The 15295-nt window shown below is 50.4% G+C and overlaps 1 protein-coding gene across 3 annotated transcripts in view; it reads right to left on the bottom strand.

Moving 5' to 3' along the window:
• VAV2 (vav guanine nucleotide exchange factor 2) overlaps positions 1-15295 on the bottom strand; it is a 149650-nt gene that overhangs the window by 26165 nt on the left and 108190 nt on the right. For all 3 annotated transcript variants that reach the window (XM_075054861.1, XM_075054863.1, XM_075054862.1), the window contains exons 4-6: positions 12294-12362; positions 3049-3151; positions 533-631 (exon numbers count right to left, since the gene is read on the bottom strand). In XM_075054861.1, coding sequence (XP_074910962.1) covers positions 533-631; positions 3049-3151; positions 12294-12362 — 271 coding nt within the window. The remainder of the gene's footprint in view (positions 1-532; positions 632-3048; positions 3152-12293; positions 12363-15295) is intronic.

Consider the following 15295-nt stretch of genomic DNA (forward strand, 5'->3'; position numbering starts at 1 on the left):
TTTATTGTTATTTAAAAGAAAGGCACAACAATAATTTATCAAAACTAATTAAAACCCATGAATTTAAGCAGCAAAACGTTACTTTTAATCCAATTAGTTTCAATGACAAGTCAGCACGGCTTCAGTACTTTTGAAAAACACCCAGAATAAAGAAATTATTCTGTAGCAATCAAAGCGATAAGATATCTGCAAACACGGTTCTTATCTGTGAGACCGGCCTGGCTGAGCGAGGAGCGGGAGTCTCTTACGCTGGGGTAGGAGGGACACAGCAGGATGGTTTTCAGCCTATTTCCAGTATGCAGCAATCAGAAAAAAATATGCTGTTTGGCTTCTACAGTTACAGGCTGCACATTTGTGCTTGTCAGTATGGGTTTTCTGGATCCCCCTTCTCTCTAATTTTACATGTGAATGCATCAATCCTGTCTCATCACATCTGCCAGCTCTCGCAGCGCAAACTAATACAGCAAGATTAATGCAAGATCAAGTGATGATGTGGAAGGCGATGGTACAGAAAAGACGGCTCAGTTCTTACCTTTTCTATATCTTCAAGTGTTTTGTAGTATTTAGCCTCAGTTTCTTGGATTTCTAGCAAACAGCAATTTCTTTTGTCATCTTCTGTCATTCCCATTTTCTAGAAAAAGGAAAAATAACACATGGTCAGATACTCTTAAGAGTGGTCCAGCAACCTGCTCATGTGGAGCAGAGCTCCAGTTCAGCCTTCGGTGACAGCAAACAAGCACAAGTTTGGAAAGTCAGGGAAGTACTGTTACTGGTTTATGTTAAAAGAAACTATTTTTATCCAAAAAAATTAGGAAGGAACCCTGGCTGTACTATTCAATATGTTTCAACATGGCAAGCATTACATTTTTTGCATTTATTATAGCCACATCACCAAAGACTATCAGCTAAAGAATAAATAAGAGATAAATGCTGGTTTTCCCCATTTTTTTTGCTAAAGATGAAACTCACAACAGAGCCTAAATGGGTCATAAATAATACGTTAGACTTATACAAATCCCCTGCCATGGTTGCCAATTCTCATGATTTTAGGTCAAATCTGATAATACATGTTTTTCTTAAAGTCCCAACTCCTGGAGTCACTTCTCTTGCTTTTACACCTGTAAAGCAGAGCTGAAAACACGTGTTGGGAGGTGCTGCACTTGTCCATGCAGTCTCTGAACTTGGGAGGTGATTCAGTGAGCAGGTTTCAATGATCATGCACAGGAACAGAAACCCTCTGTAAACCCCCTTATAACTCACAGCTCATCCCTATCAGCTGGATGGAAAACAATATTTTAATCAATGTGTCTTACCTGCATGTATCTAATCTGAAGCATGCAGAAATATAAGAAACCAATTAGCATTAAACACTTGCTATTGCAACAAATCTTAAAAAAAAATCCAATATTTAGACAGATATGTGGGTGCTTGTATTAAAAATAGACTCTTTTGCTCAAGGAAGGGGAGGAAATGGAGTCAGAGCCACCAACTCCATCGCTGCCCAGTGATCTCCAGGAAAACATAAAACATTGTGGAGGGAACAGTGAAAAATTGCCAATTGCACCGACCCTAATCCTGCACTACCTGGCTGCTGGACACCTACATGGTGGAAGCCTTCCCCTGTTTTTCCCATTTATGCAAGAAATTCCTACCAAAACCTTCCCCAGGAGCAGTTCTTGAGCCAAACGCCTTCTGCAGCTGATGGCAACATGGTAAAAACACCGGTGGCCAACGAGCTGTGCTGACTCCAGCATTGCCACCAGTGTCCGTGAAGAGCTCCAAGGGCTTTGGTAGGATCAGTGGGAATATTTTGTGCCCGGCTCCTTGATCCAGACAGGTTTTCGGTGCGCAGGGAGCTCCCCAGGCTGCAGACAAGGCGTGAAGGGATGAAATGCCTCAACCACCATCGTCATGGTCTTCGTACCACTTGCAGCCAAGCCCGGTTGAGGTGAGAAATCAGAGCGCGGGCATCGCTGCCGCACAGCTCGGCTCGTTTGCCGGGCTCCGTGGGGTGAAGCCCTGCCTTCCCAGCCTCCCAGCACCTCGTCTGGCACAGCCACACACCCCGCTCCGGGGATTTAATCGATCGGTGAACTTGTCCATTGATCCTGCTTCGTTACGGGCAGGTACGTACTGTTTGCAGCTAGGAGACGGTAATTAGAGTCTGAACAAAGCCTGGGGGGTGGCAAATATCAGAGGGTGGGAGAAAATTTGGAAGGTCACACTCAGGTGGGAAAGTCCCTTCCAGCTCTGCATCAGCAGAAGCCAGGGCAGCCCATCTCCTCGGCGCTGGGGACACAGGTAGCAGAGGTGGCTGTGAGCACCTCTGGGGGGATGCGAGGGCCATCGCCACCTTCCTGGCTCATCCACGGCGCACGATATTTGCACCAGAGCTCTTGGAGTTAATCCGAGTCCCTCCATGAGGCTGTTAATGCTGCACACCCAGGTTTCCCCATCATCGAAAGGCTTTTAGAGATGAGGAATGGGGTCAGCTGCTTGTCCCTAAAGCCACACGGGTCCCTGCTGCCCCAGAAAGCCCCGCTGTAAATGTCTACCTGCTCCGAGACACCCAGGCAGGAGCGGCAGCAGGCACAAACACCAGATCCTCCACGCACAGATATGTCAGTGCTTGCCCCGATCTAAAAATACCCGTGGCAGACACGGCACATCTGGCTGATGGAGCAGGCAGAGCCGCCGCGCTCCCCTTTCCCCAGAAAGGGCTGAAGTGACACACGCTGCCTTGGCTCAGCAGCAAATTGCTATTTATAGCTTATCTTATTAGCTCTCCCTTTCCCTTCCTCCTCCCCAAACTCCTTCAGACAACGTGATGGGCTGGGAAACTCCTCGGAGAAACCCCTCCGGGCCAGCGCCATCCCAGCTTGGCTTATTTTTACCTCTCACGAGGCAGCTCGGTTTCGAGGAGCGATGCAAAGCAATTTGCTTCCCTGCAGCGTAACCTGTCATTGGCGGATAATTATTTATTTAATTGAATCCTCTCCCTTCCCCTCCCATCAGGTGTGGCTTTAAAAAATGCATATGAATTGTTACCATGGGCTGCTGAACTTCCACTCTGATGATATCTTCATAGATATCATCGCCTTCATCTTCACAGGGGACGCAGTCATAAATATCCTCCCCCAGATCATGTTCGCTGGAACGAGAAGGAGAGCGATTTAGCGATAATAAAGAGGGTACGTTCACTGTCACTTGATCAGGCAAACCAATAACTGCTCTCACACCAAGGAGGGAGGATAACCACGATAATAGGAAAATCCTCCTGGCCCACAGCACTGGCATGTTCAGTCCACGCTCTCTGCTTGCATTAGGCGTCTCTGTTTTTCCTGGATCGGTACCTGCTGCACATCGCTTTCTGTTTGCTGGAGGCTAGAAAAGGTGAAACGCTGCTCGACACGAGTGGGGATTGCAGCCAAGAAGCCGCTCCGAGCCCCGTGCCAGGCGCGCCTGCGGTGCCCAGTCCACCGTGGTCTGCCAGCTCTGCCCCTGCAGAATTTTTGCTCGGCACTAACTGGCTGGGTCGAGACGGACCCACCAGCCAAGCATCCCAGCGGGACCATCCGAGCCACCGCAGGCAACCGGGTCCAGCTCCACCTGCCTCTGAAGATGCCCACAGCCCCCTGTTCATCTCCTGCCTCTCCTCTTCAGGGCAAGGAACAGCTATTCTGTCAGTGACTTTTAACTAGATCGTACTTAAAAAGGCTTCCTTCGTGCCAAAGAAACCACCTCCCTTCCCCCCATTAGGGCTGAAACTGCTGTAGGAGCCCGTATCAATTCAAACCAGTGAGCAAATACTAAATAATCACCCAACGGCTCCATGCAGTAGGTAGAAGCATCCCAGCCCTGCTTCGCTGAGAGGTGAAGCGTGACGGGGCTGAGCCACCCCCCCGGGCTGTGCAGGGACCCGCAGCAACGCCTGGACTAGCCACAGGCACCACGTCCAGGTTTAAAAGCTCTGGATCCAGTTTCTTTGGGTGATGCGCCGACTCCCACGAAGCACAATCCCTGCCCTGATGGGCAACTGGGTGATTTTTAATCTAGGAGAGGAGGGGGAGACTCTCCTGATCACCATACGGCAATCTCACCAGACGCTCAGCTCCGTGATACTAAGCCCCAGTGCTGAGCAGAGCCCAATAATAATATTTACATCTGAGATAAAGTAAGCAGCAAAAAAGTCATGTTTTCAGAACTGGCCATATCACTTAGGAGACGCCCCTGCAAGCACAGGCTTTAAAGGCATCACTGAGACATAGTGCCCAACTTGTATTTAAAGGTGATGGCGTCAGGTACTTAATTGTCAACTGAGCCTTTACAAATGCCCCCAGGGGCTCCTAAGTCTTAGAACACTTTTGAAAATTCAACCCATAATAAATACCAATTAACAATAATAATTTTAGCGCTTAGATGTACAGGTGCTGATTGCTAATGGCTCCCACTGAAGTCAACCCCACGGGATCAGGACAGTGTGAAACGCTGGAATATCAAACAGTGTTCACATATTTTACGAGCTCTCTTTCAACATGGGTATTAATTAAACACCAATATATTCAGGTGTAAAACTCTGCTCAAACTGTAACACTCGACATCTCTATATTATACAGCATGGAACAGCAGAGCACATCTGTTTGCAAAACTGGGCTTTATTTCTTTTCTAAATACAGTTCTTTCTATTTTTAAAAACAGATTTATTTAATAAAAGTTTGGGGGTTTTAAATAAATACACTGGCATGATGTATCCGTCCCATTCTTCCAGAGTGATGCATTGCAGCTGCTGTAATAATGCCCACTAATAGCTGGTGATCCATCTTCCCCTTCCCAAGCGTTGCCGTCACCGTTATTATCTGTACCAATATTTATATTCTCAGCTCTGCTCCTTATCCAGAGCAAGTAAGTCCCGGTTCCTGATTAATCTTCCCTTCCCGCCCGCACCTCTCGGATTGCTGGCCGCCTCTCCATACATCATTTCCCTGGCTCGAGGGTCGTTAGGAAACGTATGGTCGGGTTAATGTCGCGAACACGAGCCCGGCTGGGTATGATATGACCATGAGGAGTGCCGCGGTGATGCTGCTGCCAGAGCAGAACCGGCTTTGCGTGACGCTAAGCCGCAAGAGTGCTTAGCAATTCTTTTAGGCTATGTGCAGAAGGAGAAGACAGCATCTTGAGGTGTCCCCGCGAAGCCCTGCATCCTGAGCATCATCTGGACCCGCTCTCCTGCACGCAAGCACAACCGGGCGCCACATCCAAGCCTCAGACCCCAGCACTTCCCACCCCCAGCCCGGACAAACCCTCCTTTTCTCTCCCACCAAGGAGCCACAAACTCTGGACCGCGGCCGGGCACGCACCAGGATACCACGGTGAGAAACCCAGGCAGCAGCGCGGGATGCTGAAGGAGTTTTGCTAAATCATGGGCTGCCTGGACCAAGCCTGGAGAAGGAGGGGTGCCCCAAGGACCTGGCCCTACTCGGAGCTCCTCTGAGCCACCAGGAAAGGGGCAGAAACACCTACCGAGGGACAACACAGCGAATTTGCCCACGCAACTGCCAAGAGCCACCTGACACGAGCACTGCACCCATCACGGGGGGCCACACCCTGACAGCACCTTGAGGCTCTCATTGCTCTAACTACGGGGCCAAGCCTCTGCTGCTCCACTTGTTCTTGCTCATCAACACCAGTAGGAGCCCTTCGCATCTCCAATTTCTGGCCTGAGGCAAAAAATAGGGACAACTCCCTTGCCCTGGGGCCGTCTAGAAAGACACCTCCATTGCGGAGCGTAGGGGAGAGGCACTAGAGATGCTCCAACCTGACAGCCATGGTGGTATTAAACCCACAATATCTTTGCCCAACGGACCCTTATTTATTAAAACACATTCCTAGTACATCTCTGAGAAACACCAGAGGTTGCCGATTTTATGGAGAGCAGTAAAACATGCAGATTAGCCTCACCCGGAGCAGCCGGCGAGCAGCCGAGCTTTGCTGGCGCGCACATGGCTGTTGCCGCCGCCGCTGCTTTGCACGTGTTGATTTTCATCGGACTCGCACATTTTGTCTGTCAGAGTTGAAAATACGCACACCCACCCCATCACACAAAAAGGGAACAGGTATCAGGATGATTTTAGTCAGTGGCAACCTAAGAACACGCTAAATTCTAAATGCCATAAGGGGAGGGAAAGCAGGGTAGGTATTTGCTGTGTTTAGCGCGGTCCCCTGCTGTGGGAGGCAATAAATCCAGCATCCCAAGCATGTCACGCATAGACTGAACAATTTGAGCAAGGAAGGCCAGATCCTCACCTTGTTCTTCACAAAGAAAAGCAATTTACTCCTTCAATAAAAGCAGCAGAGTCTGCGAGTTACCAGTGGGTATCAGAGCCTACAATCTACTGCCTGGATTAGGAGATTCATTGACAGCTCTGGGTTTGGGAAAGGGATTTTATCCGCCCTTCAGAGTTAACGCCAGCATTGGCAATTGCTGTTATTAGGATGGATGTAACCAGCTTTGGGCTGGCAGCATCTTGCCTAGCCAGGAAAGCTCATTCAAAGCAAAAAGAATACAAGAAATCTAAGGCAATTTCAGGCAGAAACAGCGCTTTTGGCTGAGCTCTTCCTCCCTGGCAATGCCCGCTCTGTGCCAATGCCCTCCCAAGCAGGCAGCGGCCACGCCAAGGAGCAGCTCCCTTAACAGAGGGACCGATGCCAGGCTGCTGCTGTGGAGTAAGGGACAGGCAGGGACAGGGAAGGAGCCAGCTGGGGAAGGGCAGGATCCCTCCGTGACCCCCCGCACCTCCAGGTGCCAACTCCCCAACCAGGATGCCAAAGCTGAGTTAGTTTGAGGAAGAACCTCACTGCCCTGGGTGAAGGCACTGGTCCCACTGGTCCCATCACTGGGAACCAGCCCTCCAGAGAGCAGCACTGGGCCAAAACAGTGGGCACAGGCTGCATTTGGGCTCTGGGAGAAGATGAGCTCCGGACTGGGCTGCCCACACCAGGGGATGGGTGCAGGGGACCCACGATGTCCCAGTAAATAGTCTGCAGCAGGTCCACTACGCTACAGGAATGCTGCGCACCACGTTTGCAACGACACCGTGGATGAGGAGGTAAGTGGGGAAGCTCTGAGGGTCTCGAGGGCCACTGAAGGACCTCTTCATCCATAAAAGCTGCTCTGGGAAGTTGATGAGTTTGTACCAGCCTCAAGAATTCAAGGACGAGCCTCAGGGCAAACCCACCGTGCCAAAACCCTGTCCAAACCACGGCGCTGCTTTCGCTCCGCTGATGAAAGAGCCAGAACCACCGGGAAGAGGAAAAGAGAAAGGAGGAGGAGGGAGAAGGAGCTAAAATAAGACAACCAAAAGACAACCCCAAATTTCCAGCCCTGTGGCTGAGGTTAAGAGCCAGAAGACCTCAGACCCACCGCCAGGTCCAGGCTGGAAGTGCATTTGCAGGGTCCCCGAGACAGCTGCCCAGCAGCTGCGAGGCTCCATTTCGCCCCAGTAATCCTCCACTTTCTCATTCTTACTCTGCACTTACAGCTATAAATAGACAGTTCATCCGACCAACCCCTTCATTCACGGTCTCCGTCAGACGAGGACAAGCAGAGTCCTATATTTGCAGCACATCTGGCAGGCTTAGGTTTCAGGGTGAAGGAGTGCAAGATGTGCAGCCGTCGGACTGGAGATCTTGCAGGGTTTTAATTAGCCACATTGCACTTGGATGGAGACACGTGTCTGGAAACAGCAAAAGAAGCCTTTTGCCATCTATTTTACTCAGGTCTTATGTTCCCCATTCAAAGCGGAATGTTATAACCCCAGGAATGAGCCTCACACGGTTAGAGCAACTAACATGATCCTAGAAACGGCACAAGCAGGACATATAAAAATCTTTACTGGTGACAAAGAAGAAAAGACACGTTTACCAGCGCTATGGCTCGAGTGCCTTGTACCACGAAGCCATTTATTTAACTGGCTGGCGTGCGTGGTTTTTCCAACACAGCAAAAATAATGAGAAAAGTGGCAGCTAACTTATCATCTCACCTTGGCTTCTCTATTCATTACTTTTTCTAATGCACTTGAGGAATTCTGCTGATCACATCACTATTTTGGAAGATACGAGGAGGCAACACTGGTGACAGCAGTGAAAGAAGTAGGAGAAACTTCAACAAGAAGCTCTTGGCAGGAGCCAGGCTGTTGGCAGAGTCTGGGCCCAAACAAGGTGCATCGCTTGAGAAATTGAGGCCAGGCAGATCTTCTGCAACTCCCCTTCTCTACGATGAAAGGTTTGGAAATACACGACTACTGCCAATAGTCTCGTTGGGGATAAATGCCCAGCGAGCTGCAGCTCGAAACAAGACCGGGGGACACCGACCTGCAGGACGAAGCCCCTCCGGGGGCACACACCGGCTCCAGCGCAGGGTTTGGCAGGGAGCTGCTTTGCTTAAAACACTTTCTTTGTCCTTTTTGCAACGCTACAACTTCTCCCCTCAATGCAAGTCACTTTTAAAGGAAAAAAAGGAGGTAAGAGTTATGCAAATTGAAGGTTTCATGTCAAATCATTCACAGCACTTCTGCCTGACTCTGAATTCTTCAAATAGCTACCAAACGACCCAAACCCCACCCGACATGTAATCCACCGAGCCTGCTGGGCTTCGTGCCAGCGCCGAGGGACAGCGCCGTGAAGTGCAGAAGGTTCATGATTAAGAAGGTTCTGGTGCCGTACGGAGGACCAGGCTTAATTGCTCTCATAAATTTAATGAGACCAAATAACTGGAGAGCGCTTAAGTGGCAGCAGAGAAAATTTAGGTTAAATGTTAAGTATAACTTCAGAAGTACCAGAATGGTTTGGGGCAGCTGAAACAGCCATCAAGAGAGATGGAAAAGCAGTCGGTGGGGAAGATGTTCAGCAGTAAGGTGGATAACTGCCTAGTGCCGTCAGTGGCCAGCAGCCGTAGCCGTACGGAAAGCAGCAGCTCACACCCCTGCAGACCCGCGGGAGCTTCATCAGGACAAGGGTCGCTTTGATTTTTGGGGGCAGGCTCCAGCAAACGTGCCCGCGTGTTGCCGTTGCAGCGCCCTGCTCGTTTCCTGGGCAAACTCCCCCAAAACCGGCTGCTGCTGTAGGGTCTGGCATTAGGGCACGCTGAAATAAATCAGGCAGCAGAGGACAAACGTCTCTTTACTGCTCCTCCCAGTATCGATCAGGCACCACTTGCAAACTGGCCAGCCCTTGCCATCTGCCCGGGCTCTCTGCAGGCTGCCATCTGGCCAAAGGCAAAGCAAACCGAGGGGCCAGCGGGCTGAAGATAGGGAATTTGAGAACTTTCTAGCTCCCCTGATACCCTTTTAGTTTCCCTTGCCCTTTCCATCACCAATTGTTCTTTTGTTTTGGGGGTTTTGCCTTTTTTTTTTTTTTTTTTTTTTTTAAATAAATAGCTGTTTCCAGGCAATTATCTGCCTTGATCTGCTGGCTGGCTGACCCAGCGCCGGGGAGCTGCATGCAGCCCAGCATTATCTCTGCAATACCCCAAAGGTGAAAACACAATGGGTTCATCAAGGCATGAACATCCTTTATACGCACCAGCACCCTGCGGCCACCCCGTGCTTGCACGCAGACAGCTTGTTTCTGCAGCGCATGTAAACGGCCCTCGTGGCACTGTTATCGATCCGCTCCCAGCCCCGGTGCTGGCTTTTGTCCCCGGCTGCGGTGGCTCCTCCGCACCAGGAGGGACCTCGCTGCCCACCGGGATGAAGGTCTTCGCTCTTTAGAGCATCGTGGGGACAACGGGGACAAAGCCCGTTTTCTTCTGCTTCCCAAATCTGCACCTCCGTCACAAATAGGTTTATATTTCGAACACTTTGCAGAAGAAGAATTCAGCTAAAATCTCAAATGGGGGACACCAAACCGCTCCATTTAAGTACTTAAGGTTGAAATTAAGCATTTTGACAATTCTCCAAACCCCCACTTGTACCAGCACCCAAACCACCTTGCTTGAACCGGTTCAATATTTATCATGAGCTTTTTATCCCAGCAGCACAATGCCCAGAGAGAACTCCCTTTGGGAGTTGACATGGGGGTGCTGAGCCCACCAGAATTGTGCCTCCTCACCTGCACCCCAGCCCTTGCAGCAGCACGTTTCATACTGGTTTTACAGACTGAACTGTGCATCCCTCCAAATTGATCCAAAGGGCAAAAAGAATCACTCAGCTGCACAGATGTAGTGAATTAACATGGAAAAAACACCCAGAGATGGACGGGTCTCTCCTGCAAAAGGAGGATTGCCATGCCTGGCTGTGCTTTTTGGTAGTGGTTCCTTCTACACGTTGGGTCACTTCACTGCTTGCTGCGAAAATCATTTCCTCGCCTCCAGTAAAGCATTTCGGATGCACTCAGATCTTCCCAAGGCTGCTGGATCATCAGCAATATTAAATGCAAAGATGTTGGATGGACTGAATCATTCCCAGTTTGTGAATGACGCCCTTGTTCAGCTCTTTGGAGATCGGCAGCAGCTAAGAAAGAGCTTTCTCATGCGGTCCCGCGGTTTGCCAGCACCCAGCATTGGTGCCCAGTATGCACCATTGTGACCGGCAAATTTCCAGTGAAAGTTTCCTTGTCAAGCACGGAGAGACGCTCCTTGTCCAAGGGAGAAAAGGGGACTATTGCTGATGTGTCACCAGGCAGCGGGAGCGGCAACACTCATGCTAAGGGGCTCTCCGGGGGTTTTTACAGTTACAGGTGAATTACAACTCCATTTCGTAGGTTGGATTTCCATGCACAGCCTGGCTGCGCTGGGAGCACAGGTCTGGGTGAAGGAATTTGTGCAATGTCCCCATGCTGATTTACACGCGCCTTTCTCCAGTGGTCCTAACTAAAGAGGTAAAGAAGAGGCTTTTGCAAAGAATGGGGAAAAAAGAAGTTAACAGCTAGAGACAATCTGGGACAGAACAGGGCTATGAATAAGAAATAAACCTCTAAGTCACCTGAGCACAGGACTTGGGTATCTAAAGCCCTTTCACAGCCACGAGCAAAGGTCCGAAAAACAGGTTGGGAAGTTTCCACCCTGCGGGAGCTGCATCTCTGGCAGCAGAGAAATTAAAGCTGGGAACCCATCTTCAACACCGAATAACCTGCTCTGAGCTCTGAGCGCACCGCGCCAAAACCCCAGGTTCGAGGAGAGGGCTGCCGTCCTCCCCAACGCTTGTGTGCGAGTTCACACACAAACCTTTCTCCAATTAAAAGCACGCCTATGTGTGAGAAACAGGAATTTTAAAACCCAATATTAAAGGGATTTTGAGAGCTTTGGGGAGGGAGGGGGAAATGTTATTCTTGAAAGGATCCCTTTATAAGTTAAAATTTTATTAAACTGTAGCTGCTGGGAGCAAACCGCGAGCAGGGGATTCCACGGTACTCCATTCCCTCGACTAGTAATTTATGATTTACTTTTGTAATAACTGAAGCCATAAGGAACTCATTGGATTAAGAAGCCTTATTATTTATGTTGTGGAACAATAATATTTAACTGTATAAAGCCACATATCCACCCATACAGACTTTCCCTCCATATGAAACAGACTGCACTTCATAAGTAAAACCCTGGCTGACGGGAACGCTGCCATCGAATTCCGATAGCGCCCGCGTTTCACCATATATGTTGTAGTTGAAGGTTGCTTTTAAAAGCCCGTTATATCATCACCGTGGGCAGCAAAACACAGACACCAGAGACCCAGACAAATATAGACACAGAAAGCCCAGCAGCATCACCCCGCATCCCACCGTGCCACCAGCGACAGGCAGGCTGGGTCCCCTGCCAAGGATTGCCCTGGGGTCAGCTAGCGGGCTCCAAAAAATCCCTCCCGGGGGATGCAGACCCGTGTGCCAGCACCCACGCAGCCCCAAAACCACCACGGGGCAGGGGTCCAGCGCTGAGTTAGCAATGGGTACCCCAGTCCTAGCCAGTGGCTTGGCTTCGGTTGGCTCAGAGGATGAATTACGTCCCGGGGTCTTGCAGCTAACGATGGGATTTAGCGTACGGAGGGGCTCCCCGTGGGTTTGGCCCCCCTCGCCCCCCACCGAGCCACTCGTAAACTCAGCCCGATTAAAAGCGATGTCTCCTAGGGCTCTACATGGGAAAAGATGGACTATTGTAAGAGCACAAAAATCTCCTGGCAAGACGATCAAAGCAGCCGGCCCGGCTCTCCGAGCCCTGCTGTCAATTTTTATCTGTCTTTGCTGGAACTACATTGCAACTTTTCCCTTTTCGTGTCCCCTCCCCACGAGAAGGCGAGGCCACTTACTCCGCCAGCTCCTCCAAGCTCCGATATACGTCGTCATCATTTTCCGTGGTCTCCTCCGACGGGAAGGGCCTGGGGAAGGAGAGGAATGACAGCGTTACTGGTGTCTCACCCCTCGCAGCAGATCCCCTGCAGCCCCAGTTGAACTCAGCCCAGCCCCGAGCATCCAGTTGAGCAGAGGGTGTTTCAGAACAAAACATTCATTGCAAATACATTTTTTTTTTTCCCTATTGAGACGTTAGCTCCCAGGAGGACATCATCTCCGCTGCTTCCCGCGGGCAGCGCTGGCACGGCAGGACCAGAAACCAGGTGGTGAGGCTGGTTCACCGCTGGGCACCATCTGAGGACCAAAGTGAGGAGCTGCATCGTCTAACAGCATCTCTGAGACCCCGTGTCTGAGCCGCCGCTCCCCGCTGTGCTGGTGCTGCACAAACGGCTCAGTAGAAATCTAATTGAAGTCCGGTGTTGGACTCATTGAGACAAATACCCTCTTCTCCACCTGTGATGGAGCCTTTCTACCTGCGAGCTCCTGCCCCGCTCGGCCGGGGCACACGGAGTCACATCGCATCAGCATCTCCCACCGCTGCAAGCAGCTGATCCCACCGGAATGAGTGAGTCCTTACAAAACTTGGGCTTCCTCATCTTAACAACTCTGTGATCGCTGAAAAAAGTTAAAACCCTGGGGATGAGGGAAAGGACACCAAAAGGGCAAAAGGAAGGGGGGGAAAAAGCGGATTAAAAGAGAAATAGAGAGAGTGGGGGTAAGCAAGAATTCCTTGGCTCATTCTGAAGTAATAACCAAATAATGTATGAAGGAGATGAAAAATACTGCTTTAATTAAACGCAATGTATTATTGCTGGCACGGGGCCACAGTGGGCTACAGCTCCGCTGGGGCTGGATGCACCTTGCGACTATGGCTGCGACTACGGGCTGGTCTCAGCCGGAGCGCAGGGAACGTGGGCTGCAGCAGGGCGGCTCCGTCCGTCCCCCGTGGGCGTCACGGCAAGGGCAGGCAGGGGTCCCCAGGCTAAGAGCTACACGGGATGGGATGCTGATGCTGTGAGGGAGCAAAGCTGGATACACGTGAACTTTTAACTGCCCTCAAGAACAATTTCTTCTTCCTCCCTCCCACCCTCCCGCTTTCACGACAGATTGCCTCTCCTAAATGATTTAATACATGGCCTGGCTAGCCCCCGAATTTGCTATTTTTGGATCCTGTCTCTAGCATTAATTTGCCTTCCCTCCTCTGCTATACTTCACTCTTCCTTTGGTGAGCAGCTTCAGACCAAGTGTTTTGAAATAGTGCTCAAACCTGCGGCGAGTTCAATTAAAACCACGGCCAGGTGGTGAGCCCAGGAGGGAAAAGAGCCACGGTGAACCAAGCCACAGAGCGGGACAATTACACGCTCCACCGGCTATCGGGGCTGCCGTGCCTCTGCGGGAGATGCAAACCCACGGGAACCAAGGAGCACCCAAGGTTGGCACGTCTAACCATGCCCACGTGTAAAGCTGCAACACGGGAGGGACGAGAGCGATGGGTGGGAAGAGCAGATGGGGCTGTGCTTGCTCTCATAGTCTCACTGCAAAGCAGTTGCCGCTGGGCGATCGTCCCAACACCCCAACATCTGGCACAAACAGCTGCCCATGTGTTCGCGAGATGTCAGGTAGAAGCCCGTTTTGGAGAGAGACTTCAAAGCATAAAGGTGCAGTGAGAGAGCAGGAGGCACCCAGGATCTTTACAAAACGTGCGTGTCTCCGTGCATGTCCTCTCCCCTGCTGTCGCCTAGGGATTAGTGACAAATACAAAAGCCACATGAAGCGCAGACAAAAAAGCCACCAACTCCTCCTGCACATGGCTGAGCCGATCGCGGGAACCGGTCTCGGACTTCAGCCCCGACAGGCGAGGGGGTACAGCAGCCGCTGCCGCAGGGCTACACCAGCCTGCACAGCTTCGGCAAGAAAGGAGAAATCAGAGGTGACCTCTGTTTAAACACCGCTTGTTAAAAATAATAACAAAAAAAGAAAAAAAAATACACCACAAGACATGACCTCCTTTCTTTTACATGCATCTTCTGCTCTTAATCTCTGACTATTTCCTTCTCCAGTGCTCACCATGCCAGAAAGAAAGAAGTAAAAGAACCATAAAGAATAGTAAAATCACAAGCACACATTTCCAACCATAAATCTGGGCTTGAGGTGTAATCAGTTCCTGTGATAAACCCCCCCATGTAAGACAAGGAGACAGCAAAGAGGGAAAAATATTTTCTAATGAGAGTTTCATGGAGACGGCAGCTCCGTCAGCCCTCCCAGCTTCACCTTGACCGTCGGTAAAGCACCGGAGTGAAAGTCAGGGCAAGGGAGGAATTAATAACCTGTATCTCCGCAAGAGCAGCTAATGGCTAAATAAGGATGCACAGAATGCAATTAGAAGGAAAGTCACACCGAGGAGAGGATTACTAAATGGACCATCTAAAATCTGGAGCTGAAGGACAGCTTTTTGGAGAAAGCCTCGGGTTTGCCCTTTGTTCGTGCCTCCCTCCCCAGCTCCTCTCCCCTTCTCCAAAACAGGGTGCCAGACTGCAGGACAAGTCACCCAGGGATGGGACCGTGCCATGGGCTTTGGGCAGCTCTTGCCCAAACGGTCCTTGCTCTTCCCCAAAAGCCCCGTGTGCAACAACATCATTTAATTTAGCCTCTCTAATTACAGCTGTTATTTAAACTATATCCCTACTTTTGGCTTAAGTTCCCTTATATATCCATTTACATTATTTTTCTCCGCTGAACGTAGGAAAAATTAATCCTCCAGCAATGAGCCGATGAGGATGCACCTCCAGCAGCCAGCTATAGAAAAACATATTAAACACTTTTCTACCTAGACTCGCACTGGCACCAGGGGTGGTCAGGGCAGTGCTGGCAGGAGGCCCACCCCAGCCCTGTCCCATCAATTATTCCCCGTGTTACTGGTTTTGCCGCTTCCCATCATATCACCTTCGTGGCTCCCCAC

Source organism: Buteo buteo, chromosome 23, assembly GCF_964188355.1.
Source record: "Buteo buteo chromosome 23, bButBut1.hap1.1, whole genome shotgun sequence".
Classification (NCBI taxonomy): Eukaryota; Metazoa; Chordata; class Aves; order Accipitriformes; family Accipitridae; genus Buteo; species Buteo buteo.